This window comes from Netta rufina (assembly GCF_964035555.1).
Source record: "Netta rufina genome assembly, chromosome: 25".
Lineage (NCBI taxonomy): Eukaryota > Metazoa > Chordata > Aves > Anseriformes > Anatidae > Netta > Netta rufina.
Genome location: NC_140149.1, coordinates 387,899 through 399,914, shown reverse-complemented (window position 1 = coordinate 399,914; position 12,016 = coordinate 387,899). Strand labels below are relative to the sequence as shown.

At 53.6% G+C, this 12,016-nt stretch overlaps 2 protein-coding genes across 5 annotated transcripts in view; both read left to right on the top strand.

The window, feature by feature from the left end:
• Positions 1-2,473, top strand: part of MSANTD2 (Myb/SANT DNA binding domain containing 2) — a gene marked incomplete at its 5' end in the record, with an annotated part of 30,641 nt that extends 28,168 nt beyond the window's left edge. For 3 of the 4 annotated variants that reach the window (XM_084301688.1, XM_084301691.1, XM_084301689.1), the window contains one exon: positions 970-2,473. In XM_084301688.1, coding sequence (XP_084157814.1) covers positions 970-1,822 — 853 coding nt within the window. In that variant the 3' untranslated portion in view covers positions 1,823-2,473. The remainder of the gene's footprint in view (positions 1-969) is intronic. The other variant, XM_084301690.1, reaches the window with a different exon arrangement.
• A 2,014-nt stretch (positions 2,474-4,487) lies between these two features.
• On the top strand, positions 4,488-11,991 carry ESAM (endothelial cell adhesion molecule). Its single transcript, XM_084301429.1, has 7 exons — positions 4,488-4,575; positions 9,455-9,612; positions 10,054-10,267; positions 10,344-10,499; positions 10,718-10,840; positions 10,936-11,074; positions 11,413-11,991. The coding sequence occupies exons 1-7, from the start codon at positions 4,530-4,532 to the stop codon at positions 11,744-11,746; spliced, it is 1,170 nt and encodes a 389-aa protein (XP_084157555.1). The 5' UTR covers positions 4,488-4,529; the 3' UTR covers positions 11,747-11,991.
• The last annotated feature ends 25 nt before the right edge of the window (positions 11,992-12,016 follow it).

Here is a 12,016-nt window from a genome sequence, read left to right as displayed (position 1 = left end):
AAAAGAGGGGAATTGCTCTGGAAAAGTCAGCCCTGGTCTTCACTGTAGTTGCTCACTGTGCTTGCAAACTTTTTTTTTTTATTTGGGAAGCTGAAACAAAATCCATTTCCATTTTTGGAATTATGGAAGCATGGAGGTGAAAACAGACAACACTTTTGCTTCAAGAAGAAAGGCAAGTTCTGTTTTTTTTTTTTTTTTTTTTTTTTTTTTGAGCAAGGTGCAGGCAAATGCACTTAAACTTCTGTGAGGAAACAGCAGGACAAGCTGAAGCAAAGTATTTCAGGGCTGTACACACATCTGTGAAAAAAAAAGAAAAGAGTTCACATTAATTTAGTAGTACCAGAGAAATGTTTGCTTGCAGTTGCTTTTAAGCAATACAGGTACATTTCTACAGTGTGGTTCTGGGTGTGGTGGTAGCAATAAGAGCACAAATCTTTCTCTGAACCTGTACTTGGAGATCTCTTAGCAGGGCAGCTCATGTTTTCTTCTCCGGGTTATTTCCAGCTGAAAGTGCAGTTTGCTAGAGAGATTGGATGGAGTTCAGTTTCTTGTTTGAGAGTTTTTTTTTTCTTTTTTGATGAGGTTAATTTAAAGACAACAGTGTGGTGTTGTAGTCTGGAAATTCATGTAGTGACATAGGATGTATACAGTAATTAAATACCCACAGCTGAAAAAGCAGTCTAGCAAATGTGCAGTGTGGTGATTCTTCAGCTGCTCAGCATGTGAATTTTTGCAATTGTCTTTTCAGCCTTGACACTGCCCAATTCATAGAGATTCTGTAAAGCAGTGCTGAGGTCAAGCCTTCTCCATGCAGACAGCAGCAGCCCTGCTCGCACCTTCTCTGCTGTGCCTTGTGCCGAGCAGCAGATCAGCATTTTCTGAAAGCTGGTGTGTTGGCTGGGGTGATTTAGCAGCTCTGATCTTAGCAGAACGGTTACTGACAGCTTACCCTTCTGTTCATTTTTCCAGGAAGCGCGACGTGATGCAGAACATTATGCAAATCCTGGAGTCTGTCCAGTTGAAGTGGGAGCTGTTTCAGAGCTGGACAGACTTCTCCAGGCTACATCTCTCTAACAAACTGGCCATTTTTGGCATCGGTTACAACACACGCTGGAAGGAGGATATTCGCTACCACTACGCAGAGATCAGCTCGCAGGTGCCCCTTGGCAAACGGCTCCGGGAGTATTTCAACTCGGAGAAGCCAGAGGGCAGGGTTATCATGACCAGAGTACAGAAAATGAACTGGAAAAATGTTTACTACAAATTCCTAGAGATCACTATCAGTGAAGCAAGGTGCCTCGAGCTGCACATGGAGATTGACTGGATACCCATTGCTCACTCCAAGCCAACGGGAGGAAATATTGTTCAGTATTTATTACCAGGAGGCATCCCCAAAAGCCCGGGCTTGTATGCCATTGGGTATGAAGAGTGTCATGAGAAGCCCCACTCGCCTCTCATGGAACACCGAGGCACCGATCCTGGCAATGAGACTCAAGGGGAGCTGGAAGTGCCATCACCGCAGGCATCTCTCCGGGTGGAGATGGAGTCTGCCCGTATTATCTACTGTTACCTTGGTATTGCTGAGGTCAGAACTCTCCAGCAGTGCCTGTTTTTACATTTTCAGGCAAACACCAAAACCTTCAGCAAAGAGTGGGTTGGGATCAATGCGTTTTTATCTCAGAACTGCATTGTAGAGCCCGGTGTCTCACCAAAATCCATCTACATCAAATTTGTGGAAGTGGAGAGGGATTTTCTTTCTGCTGGCTCTTTGGTAGAGTGCCTGGAAAAAGCCATTGGATACCCCTTAAAATTTAACAACTGAATCTCGTCCTTCATAAGGATTAGGGCTTCTGCCTGTTTCCATCTCACTACTGGACGTTTTCAGATCCTGTCTGTTCACAGCCGGGCAAGTAAGACTTTCCACTTGAAATGCGTTTCAGAGGGAAAGATGCTTGCGGGCGGTTTCAAAGAGCTCGCCCCAGGTGTGTGGGACAGCCGTCGACCAGCCAGCTCTGCACCGAGCAGTGCTGCGATGAGAGCCCTGTACATGAAATGACTGTAGGTACATTCCACATCGGACTGAGCGTATGCTTGGCGTTTCATACAAAAAGCTGTTTTTCCACTATGTCTCATTTTTACACATCCGTCTCTAAGTGTTATTACAGATCTGAATAAATAAGCAATAGATAATGGCAAGTTAAACCTTGAATCACATTAAATGAGACTGTTTTTCAAAGCCACCCTAGATACTATTGTATATAATTTAGAATTTCACATTTTTTCACCCATCAAGTGTTCTATCCAAACAGTGTTGCCTGCAAAGACTTTTGTTTCTGTGATGTATTCCACTTTACTAGTAGTGTTGCCATATCTGCTTTTATTTTATTTTTATTTTATTTTATTTTTAACATTAAAATAATTCCTGGGCTTTTTTTTTTTTTTTTTGAATTCTATTTAGCCTCTGTGAGAATAACCTGGCAGCTGGGAAACGTTTTGTCAAACCATGCTTATGGATACAATCAAAGCTGTGAGAACTGGGGTGGGGGGAAAGGGGTGGGTGGGTCGGGGGGGCCGGGAGGAAGCATTTAAAGCCTTTTCAGAAGTGTTACTATATAAGCCCCATTACTTTGCTGGCTGGTGCTGGCATTTTGTTTTTTCTAAAGCTCATTGATCAGTGACGTTGTGACATACAATGAATGTGTCAGTCCTAATAAAATCAAGCAAATGCGCACGGACTCCTAGAGCTGTCTTTCTCCTCCTGGGGTTGGATCCATCTGCAGGGACACAGCTTTCCTGCCGGGGCTCTGAGCAGCACCCTGGAAATTTCCACTGGGGTTTTGTTCCAGAGGTCATCCCTGTGAGAGCCTTTCAGTTTTGGTTGTATTGTGTCCAGGGTCAGCAGCTATGGAGGATGGTGAGTGTGGCTGTGCTTGTTTTGTTACCAGCATGGGTGCCTGAGCATCCCTCTTGCCAGGCTTGGACAGAAGGTTTGGGGAGAGGAGGGAGTGGAAGTGGCTTTATAGCCCTGGTTGGTGGCTGTGCCTCAAGGGATGTGGGACAGCAGTGTGTCCCTTGGTGGAGCTGAGTTTCCTCCTTTGCCTTCAGCTTCTGCCTTCTGACCCCCCTCCCCCCCAGCTCTGGACATGTCTTCAGCTTGGGAACACCATCTGTGGAGTTGCAGCAGGGAAGGTGAACAGCCTTTGGAAGTGCTCTGTGTCCCTTGGCACTGCTTCCCAGCCCCATCTAACCCCCACCATTTAGGAAACACGAGACGCCTTTGCCCCCATCATTTTCCTCACACTTGATGTGGCTCTGCATGGGGAGGCTCCTCCTCACTGCTGCATGGCAGCATTTGAGACTCCTCTGTGTTCAGTGGTGACTTTCCCTGACAATTTGGGACTGGAACAAGCAAGTTAAGGTCAGAAAAGCTGCAAATGCAGCTGGGCACTGAGCATGGGGCTGGAGAAATGGGTGGAAATGGGGCTCTTCCACTTGGGATCCTCTGGTAGTGGGGATGGGTTGTGTGGGTTTAAGGCTTCTCAGGCTGTCTGGTGTGTGGCCTTACCTAGCAGAGAGACTTTTTGTTTCTCCTGAAGCGTTGAGCGATGGAAGTGTGTGGGGAGGCTTTTTGGGGAGAAATAAGGGTTCTACCACCTGTTAGGGCCAGGATTAGCTGCAAAGCCTCTCCTGGTGCTGTTCCCAGCAGAGGGCATCTGGTGGCCGGGCTCGCTGGTGTGCAGCCCCCGTCCTGCCCCTCCCCTGCTCTTCCCGCTTCTCTTGCCAAGATCTGTTCCAGCCCGGGATGGATCCCCTAGTGGTCCCCAGGGCTGCGTCCTGCCATGCTCGAGGCTGGTTATGCTGCTGAGGGGGTCCGCTGATGTCCTTTGTTGGTTGGGGCCTACCAAGCTCCTTGCCTCCTGGGTACCCACTGTCCTTGCTCTGGGAGGATGCACTGCGTCCACCTGCCCTGCAAATCCCCCCCCCCCCCATATGCTCCCAAATCCCTCTGGGACCTTGCCTCTGCTCCAGGCCCCATCCCCGCTCCTCGCCCCAGCTGCAGGCAGGCCAAGGCCACACAGCTCGGGTGCTCACAGCGAGCTGGGGCTGCTTCCAGCCAGAGGGTCAAAACGTCCCTGTTTTGTCTTTTCAGTTTGGTTTTGAACTATGCTTTTTACTGCTTTTTGAGGATTAATGCATCTGTTCAGGGGCCATTGGGAGGAGGAAGAGCCCTGCGGGGCTCTGGGGTCCCCAGGGGAGCAGCAGCGTGACCCCTGGGGAGGTGACAAGCTTCCCCCCCCCCGCAATAATGCCCTAATTAATTATTAATAACCCTACTAATTAACAAATAACCGTGATTGGCTGGAATGGGGGGGGGAGGTGGTTTGGACCCCCGGGGTGTGGGTGGGGAGAGGAGCCCCACCCCCCGACAAACCCCGCCCCCACCTGGGCCCCGCCCCAGACCCCCCCCCCGTCCCGGTCCCCCCCGCCCCGGCGCGGCCCCGGCACCTGCTGCGGCTCCGGCTCCGGCCATGGGCGCGCTGCCGCCGGGCGCGCTGGCGCTGGCTGCGCTGCTGGGTGAGCGCCGCGGCACCGGGCGGGGAGCTGGGGGGCATCCGGCAGGGCTCCCGGGGGCTGGGGACGCCGTGGAGGGGGGATACCGGTAGGACCGGTGGGAAGCGGGGGGCACCGGGCACGGCGCGGGGCAGCCGGGGATGCCGCCGGGAGGAGCGGGGGGACAGCGGCAGAAGGCGGGGGAAGCAGCCGGTGGGACCTGCGGGGCGGGAGGGAACCGGGGACCGACGGGGGGAGCCCCAGGGGCACCCCCCCGGCTCCGCTCCGCGTTCCCGATCCCCAGCGGGAGGCAGCTGCCGTTCTTTCGGTGCCCCCAGAGGGAAAAGCAAACGGGGCCGCGGAGTTACCCCGGGGCGGTGCAGAACCCCCAAAGTCCCGGACCCGAATCACCCCGACGGGACCAGGGCGCAGGGATGTGGATGTGCTGCTCCTGGCCTGCTCTCCCCTTCCCTGCTGACAACTTGCTCTCCTGCACAGCGCTGAGCAGAAAAAATCAATTATTTTTTTTCCCATTATAAAACCTGCCGCCTCCCCCCTTGTTTACCGATGCCTCCAAGCTGGCCTGGATGTGCGAAGTGGAGAGGGTTTCAAGGCTTTTTTCCTTCTTATCTTCCCCCCCCATCCATTTCCATCCTTTTTTTTTTGTGATCTTAAGGGAAAGGTTGGAAGTGCTGGGTGTGCTTCAAAGGGAAACAGCCCTTCAAGTTGCTAGCAAAGGAAATGGCCCCCAAAACAATGGCAGTGGCTTGGGATGCTTGGGTGGCATTTCCTCCATGGCGGAACACTGTCTAGGGGTCCCCAGCCTCAGGAGACTGCTGTTTTTCTTTTTTATTATTATTATTATTATTTTTTTCCATTAAAAAGCTATTAAAGGGTGCTGGGATGAGCCACTGTGTTGTCTACAATGTAAATTTGCATAGGGTTGTGCCAGGTTGCCTGGACAAAGTCATGCTGAAGTCTTAGGGCATGATGCTACAGGACCCAAATTACCCCATAGAATAGAAATGCGGTGAAAAGATGTTTGGGCACCGAATTGGTGGGTTCGGATGCTTTCAAACATCCCATCCTATGGGGTCCACATTGGATCATAGCAAAACTAGTGATGGGAGAAAAATGGGAAAGAAGAAAGAAAAATGAGGGATGATGCTTGGTGGTCCCATTGCTTCTTCCTTGTCCCCATGTCACTGGCTGAGCAGTGAAATTTGGGGCTGGGCACGTTGGGGGTTAAAGCTGGCTGCCCGTGTCTATCTATAGAAAAGTCACATTTTTTTCCTGATTTTGGCTCTACAGAGGATACGGCACTTTCTGCCCCTGGGTCGTGAGAAAAGCTGCTGTGGGTTTTCCCAACGGGCGCTGTTCCGCGGACCAGCAGCTTCTATCAGCCCATTTATAAATAGCCCAGAGCTGAGGGAGGGAAGAAAACCCCATGGCTGGGTGGGTGCAGGCTTGTTTCCTTGAAGGGCCATGCAAGGCAGTCTCTTGACCTTTCTTCAAGGCTCTTAGGGGCCATTTTTCCAGTCAGATTCCTGCTCAGCCACTGTTTCCGCTCTGGAGAAGCACGAGCCGAGCATATTAAACCCAAGCCGTTGTCTCTCGGTTTAATTTCTGTCTCGGTTTCACATGGCCAGATCGCCTTAATCCTATAGAGTGAGGGCATCAAACGCAATCCGTCTTCAGCCCATTAATTCCCAAGTGGTTAATAGCTTATAGCGTCCGGCTGGGCACTACAGTTTTGGGGAGGATGCTTTTTGCAAGAGGATTTGGGGAGTGGGGGGTGGAGGGGGCATTTTGATGTGGGAGGCAGCATTTTGGGCTGAAATGGTAGGATTTAGCCAGTGGGAGGAGAGGGGGGTGAGGGGGAGAGGGCAGCTCAGTGTTTCATACAGGTGCTGCAGTTTGTCAATGAGGTTGTGCAATCACTGCTAGAGGTGTTCAGGGATTTAAAGGCTTTTTCTGAAGGAAAAAAACTGGCAGATGGGCTGAAGCAGAGGGAAGCCCTCCCCAGACTTAGCTTAGCTCAAGGCAGTTGAATAAAAACCTGAGTTTTTCATCCCAAACAGCAGCCGGATGGCCCTCAGGGACGGCAGCAGGCGAGTGCCCCAGGCACCCATGCTGATATGCATATGCACACCCCGAGCAGCTTAATTTTTTCTATCTGTTTAAAGCATTAGAGGATTTGCAGTGGCAAGGTGGCTAAATCTGGAGCTGATGCCAGCAGCAGCACCCGCATGCCAAAGGGTTTGGTCCTGGTCCCCAGGGAGCTGACCTCTGGTGCTGCATCCCCGGCCTGAGCTCAAGCACCTGCTATTCCAGCACTTTTGGGGGCGATTCCTCCTGCATGAGGGGCTGTGGGTCAGTTCTACAATGAAAAAAAAAAAAAAGTGATTTTGGAAGCAAGCATCCTCCAGAAAGACAATATCTGTGTTTTGATAGTGTCGCTTCTCCCCAGTGTTCTGGGGGTGATGATGGAGCTGCAATCTCAGATCTCTGTTGCTGAAGGATGACAGAGAAATGCTGCAGCCACAGATTGTTGTTGAATTGGTTGTCACTAGGTTTCAGCGTTAATGCATGCTTGTAACAGCAAAGGGAGCTTGGTCTGGGGTAAGCGCCAGTGGATTTGCTGTGTTTTAGACATTTCCACATGTATGGGTACTAACCAGCGACAGGGAGGATAAGAACCACTGGAAAAAGGTGTCTGCTGAGCTTTGCCACTGATTCCCAGTGGGACTGGGAAAACATGGCTTGGGCTGGCTACACTGGGACAACTTCAGTCTGGTCCTGCAGCCTGCTTTTGAAATAACAGCTCAATGACATAGGAGCTCAGTGCAGAAGTGTTTGCTCATGGCCATGGTAACCCTGTGAGTAATTATATGCGTATTTGTTGCTATCTCTGATCTTGGAAAGATTTCAGGGCTTTATCTTGAGGCAAAATTGATGGGAAGCCTGTGGCCGGGGCCGAGCATCTTGCTGTTCACTCCCTCTTGAGCCAATGTTGGTGCCCAGTTGCTGCTCAGCCCCAAGAACTTGGCTTTCTACCTTAACTTTGCCTGTTGTGCATAGCTTTTGCTGTGCTTTACCTGGGCCGTAAAGATGCTGATGGGCTGAAAATCCTGAATTTTCATGGGGTGAAGAGTGCAGATGTTGGGGGTGATTAGTTTCCAAATCACTGCTTTTCACTCCCAACCTGCTCTGACCCTTTGGCTTCCCATTTCCGACCTTAAATCCAAAATGCGAAACCACTTGTGTGACTTGGGCTCGTCTGAGTAGTTAATGAACCATCCTCTGTATTTTATTTTAACTTCTTTTAATTTAATTTTTTTTTTGTGATGCTACTTGCGTTCAGGTGGCCTGCGCTGCTGTCTCCACCATGTTTTCCCCCCTGGGTAGGACTTAAGGTTTTATGTTCTTAGGTTGGGTTTAGCTATTTTTAAGCGCTGAGGTGTCCGCCCTCGCCCAGCCAGGGCTGATTTCTCCTGCCTTTCCTTGGCCAAACTGGCCCAAGTAGGGGACTGGGGGTGGGGTGGGGGTGGGGTGGGGTGGGGGTGGGGGTGTGTGTGTGTGTTAGGACTTTGAATTTGTGGGGGGGAGCCTGTGTTATCAGCTGGCGCAGGGCTTCCTGCCTGGGGCTGCAAGGCGCCCTCAGGAAGTTGCGCTGAAGCCTTGCTGGGGGAAGAGCGGATGAATGCAGGAGGCTAAAAATACCCCCAGGCGCCTTGTTTTCATCTTCCAGCTCTGAAAAAAATCCTGGAGAAGTTTGTGTGCACGCTGGGGGGGAGGCGGGGGGGGGGATAAGGAGAGAAAGGGGGCTGTGAGAGCAGGGGCTGAGCTTGGGTGTGAGTTAATTTGTGGGTTAAACCCATCCAGGCTGTGCACTGATGCCCAAATCCCCATGTTAGCTGCAAAATTTGCCCCAAATCCCCCCACAGGCCACGAGTAGTAAAGCCCCCCACCCCACCCCCATTTTTTCAGGGTGAGGACAGTGGAATGGGGACAGCCAGTGACATGGGGATGGGGCAGCCGTGCTGGGGTTACCCATGGCATTTAATTCTCAGCCCTGGAGGGAACCCAATGCAAACTGTTTCCAGGCACCCGACCTCGCCTGAGCAGATTATTTTCCAGCTGATCCTTTTCTGAGCAAAGCTGGGAAATAATCCCACCCCCCGCTAGCCAGGCACCCCCCTTCCCTGACCTGTGGCACCCACTCTGATCCCCCCTGCTCCTGACTTTATTTTTGAGGGAATTGATGCTGGGGGGGATACTTCGGTGGGGGCATTGACACCCTCACAGCCCCGTGGATGACACTGGGACGGGGGGACGGGGGGGGGGGAACACAGAAGGCCACACAGCAGTTACTCTGGTTTAGCACTTGTGGGGGTGGCAAAGGACCTGAGAGGGTGCAAAATGATGTGGGGGTGCTGGCTGGGTGCCTGCAATGAAGCAGGTGCTATATGGGTTTCCCCCATAAAAAATGAAATCGCCCAGGGGCAGGAGATAGCACCAGCCCCAGGGCTGCATGGCATCCTGTGGGCTCCTCCAAAAGCATTTGGGGAGCTTGGGGATTTATCCCTGATGCAACCGGCAGCCTGGGGCAGATGCTTTCCCATGCTTGTTTCGTGGGGGGAAGTGGCCGTGGGAGGGGAAGGCTTTGTCCTGCATCCTCCGGCTGGCCGGAAAGCCCTTCCCATGGCGGGGAAGGAGGAAAAATTTCCTCCTGGCCCAGTCTCCAGGCGATAACATGCTTTTTCTTTCCTTTTCTTTGGAACAGGGTGTTTTTCTAACAATTGGTGGGGTTGTTATTATTTTTTCCTTTTTTTTTTTTTTTTTTTTGTTTTGTTTTACTGGCACCTGGTGTTGAGTCATGTCCCATTTTCCTGCTGGGCAGGTGTCTGCTCAGCTGTGCTGGAGGTGCACGTGGGGACAGGCTCCGTCTTCTCCGTGGAGGGGCAGGGAGTGGTGCTGCCTGCCTGGTACACCAGCCGCTCACAGAAAAAGCCCTATGTCACGTGGCTGCTGGATAAGGCTGATGCTGACCCCTTCCAGGTGACTGGGGGGACAGAGTGGGAAGGTGCCTACGGTGCCTTCAACATGGGGGATGCTTGTGTTGCCCACAATGTGGGGGTGGTGCCCACAGTGGGGAGGTGCCCACGATGGAGAGATGTCCATGGTACCCACGATGGTCATGGAGCCCACAGGGAGGGATGCCCATGCTGGGGAGTTGCCCATGATGGAGAGATGCTTGGGGTGCCCACAATGGGGATGTGCCTATGGTACCCGTGGTAAGGAGGTGCCTATGGTGGTAGGATGCTCATGGTGCCCGTGGTGGGGATGTGTCCTTAGTTTCCATGCTGTGGATGCTCAGGGTGGGTGAGGATGGAAGTAGCTCACATGACTGCTGCTGCTCCCCAAAATGTGGGGTTTGGAGGGGTTTCCCCTCCTGCAGTGCCATCCAGACATGTCCGAGCAGGAGTTTTCTCTGCGCAGATCCTAACATACCTGGATGGGGTGGTGAAGGTGGAGGAGACAGAGCTGAAGCCCCGCGTGGGGTTCCTGTACCCTGTCCTCACCCACAACATCTCAGTTTTCATCAACGCCACACGGGAGCGTGACTCAGGCCAGTATATGTGCACTGTCAACGTGGTGGATGATGCCACCAGCACGGGCAAGAATGTGGCCGTCATCAACCTCACGGTGCTGGGTAAGGGCCTGCAGGGCACCCCGGTCCCCTGTGCCCCCCTGTGGCCCCGGGGCCAGGACTAATGTAGTGCCTGCAGTGCCGCCAGCCCCCCCCGCCTGCCAGCTTCGGGGCAGCCCCGCGGTGGGGGCCAACGTGACGCTGAGCTGTGCCTCTGAGAAGGGCAAGCCCTCACCCGCCTACCAGTGGCAGCGCATCGCGCCCACCCCGCAGGTCTTCTTCCCCCCTGCCCAGGGTAAGGTGGGGCTGGGGGTGGGGGGAAGCTTTGGAGGGGGGGAGAGGTGGAGGGGCTGGGGTCGTCCCCTGAATTCTGCCTGCTCCCAGCCTTGCTGTGCAAAGGGGGGAGGAGAGTGAGCATCCCCGTAACCTTGCCCCCTGCTATCCCTGCTGTACCGAGGTGGGTGTGGGGCAGGGGGGTAGCCATGGGGCAGCACCCCAATTCCTCCCCTGCAGACCGGGCTAGGGGCACCCTCAAGCTGACGAACCTCTCGCTGGACATGTCGGGCCTCTACAAATGCGTGGCTGAGAACCAAGCAGGGTCAGCTGAGTGCCGCATCATCCTGGAGGTGCACTCAAGTAAGTACGTGTCCGCAGGACTGGGGAGGGGGGCACGATCCTCGCAGCGAGGTGAGGGAGAGGCAAAGCTGCCCCTGCCACTTCTCTCCCCGCAGCCAGTGAGGGGGCCATCATCGCTGGTGCCGTGCTGGGTTCCCTGGGCGCTCTAGCTACTGTTGCCTTCTTTGCCCGCCGGCTTGTCGGCTACCGGAGGAAGAAACGTGATGGCCAGGAGGAGGCAGCGAATGAGATCAAGTGAGGGCAGCCCCCCACACACCCCTACCCCCCTCCCCGGGACAGAGGTTCAAGAAGTTATTGCTACGTCTTGGAATTAATGAGGGGAGGAGATTTCTGGTCATCATTAGATTTCAGAGTTAACGAGGATATTTTCCACCTCTGTTCCCCCTCCCTACTGGGTGAATCCCTCTTTCTGTCCCCTGCATGGGGGGGCTCCTGCGGCTCATCAGGTCTGAGTTCTTTTGTTGCTTTGGGGGCTGGGGGGTGTCAGCCAAAAATACAGGTGATTTTGGGAGTGCGTGGTGGGGAGCAGCCGGATTTCCAGCAGGTGTTGCCATTCTCTCCTCTGTCCACAGGGAAGATGCCGTGGCCCCCAAAACCCCCTCCTGGACACGGACTCCCCCCGCAGATGCCATCTCCAAGACCAGCACCTTGTCTTCCATTGTGGGTGCCCGGGACAGACCCTATGGGGCCTCACCCCTCTCTGACACTGCCTCTGTCCTCACAGCTGCTGGCAGCTACCGGGGACCCCACCGGGCTGGGGGATGCCCCCCCGCCACGAACGGGGCCCCCTGGCACCCCCCGCAGCCCCCTGCCACTCCAGGGGGGCTGCCCCCCTCCAGCCTGGCACGGGCAGGTGCCATCCCTGTCATGGTGCCAGCACAGAGCCGGGCAGGCTCCTTGGTGTGACCCCCCGAATAATGGGATGTCCCCCTCTGACATCTCACCCTGCCCACTTTTGGGGGCTTTTTTCCACCTTTTTTTTTTTTTTTTTTTTCTTTTAAGACACCTGGAGCAGCTGGACTTGTCCTGCGGTTGTTTAATGGGTGTGGGAGGTGCCCGCGCTCCGGGTTTTGGTGGCCCGAGACTCCCCGCCGATGCCAGCACCCCAAAACAGCCCCAACTGGAGGAGGGGTCCTCTTATTTTTTTTTTTTTTTTTAATGTATCAGTGGTAATGG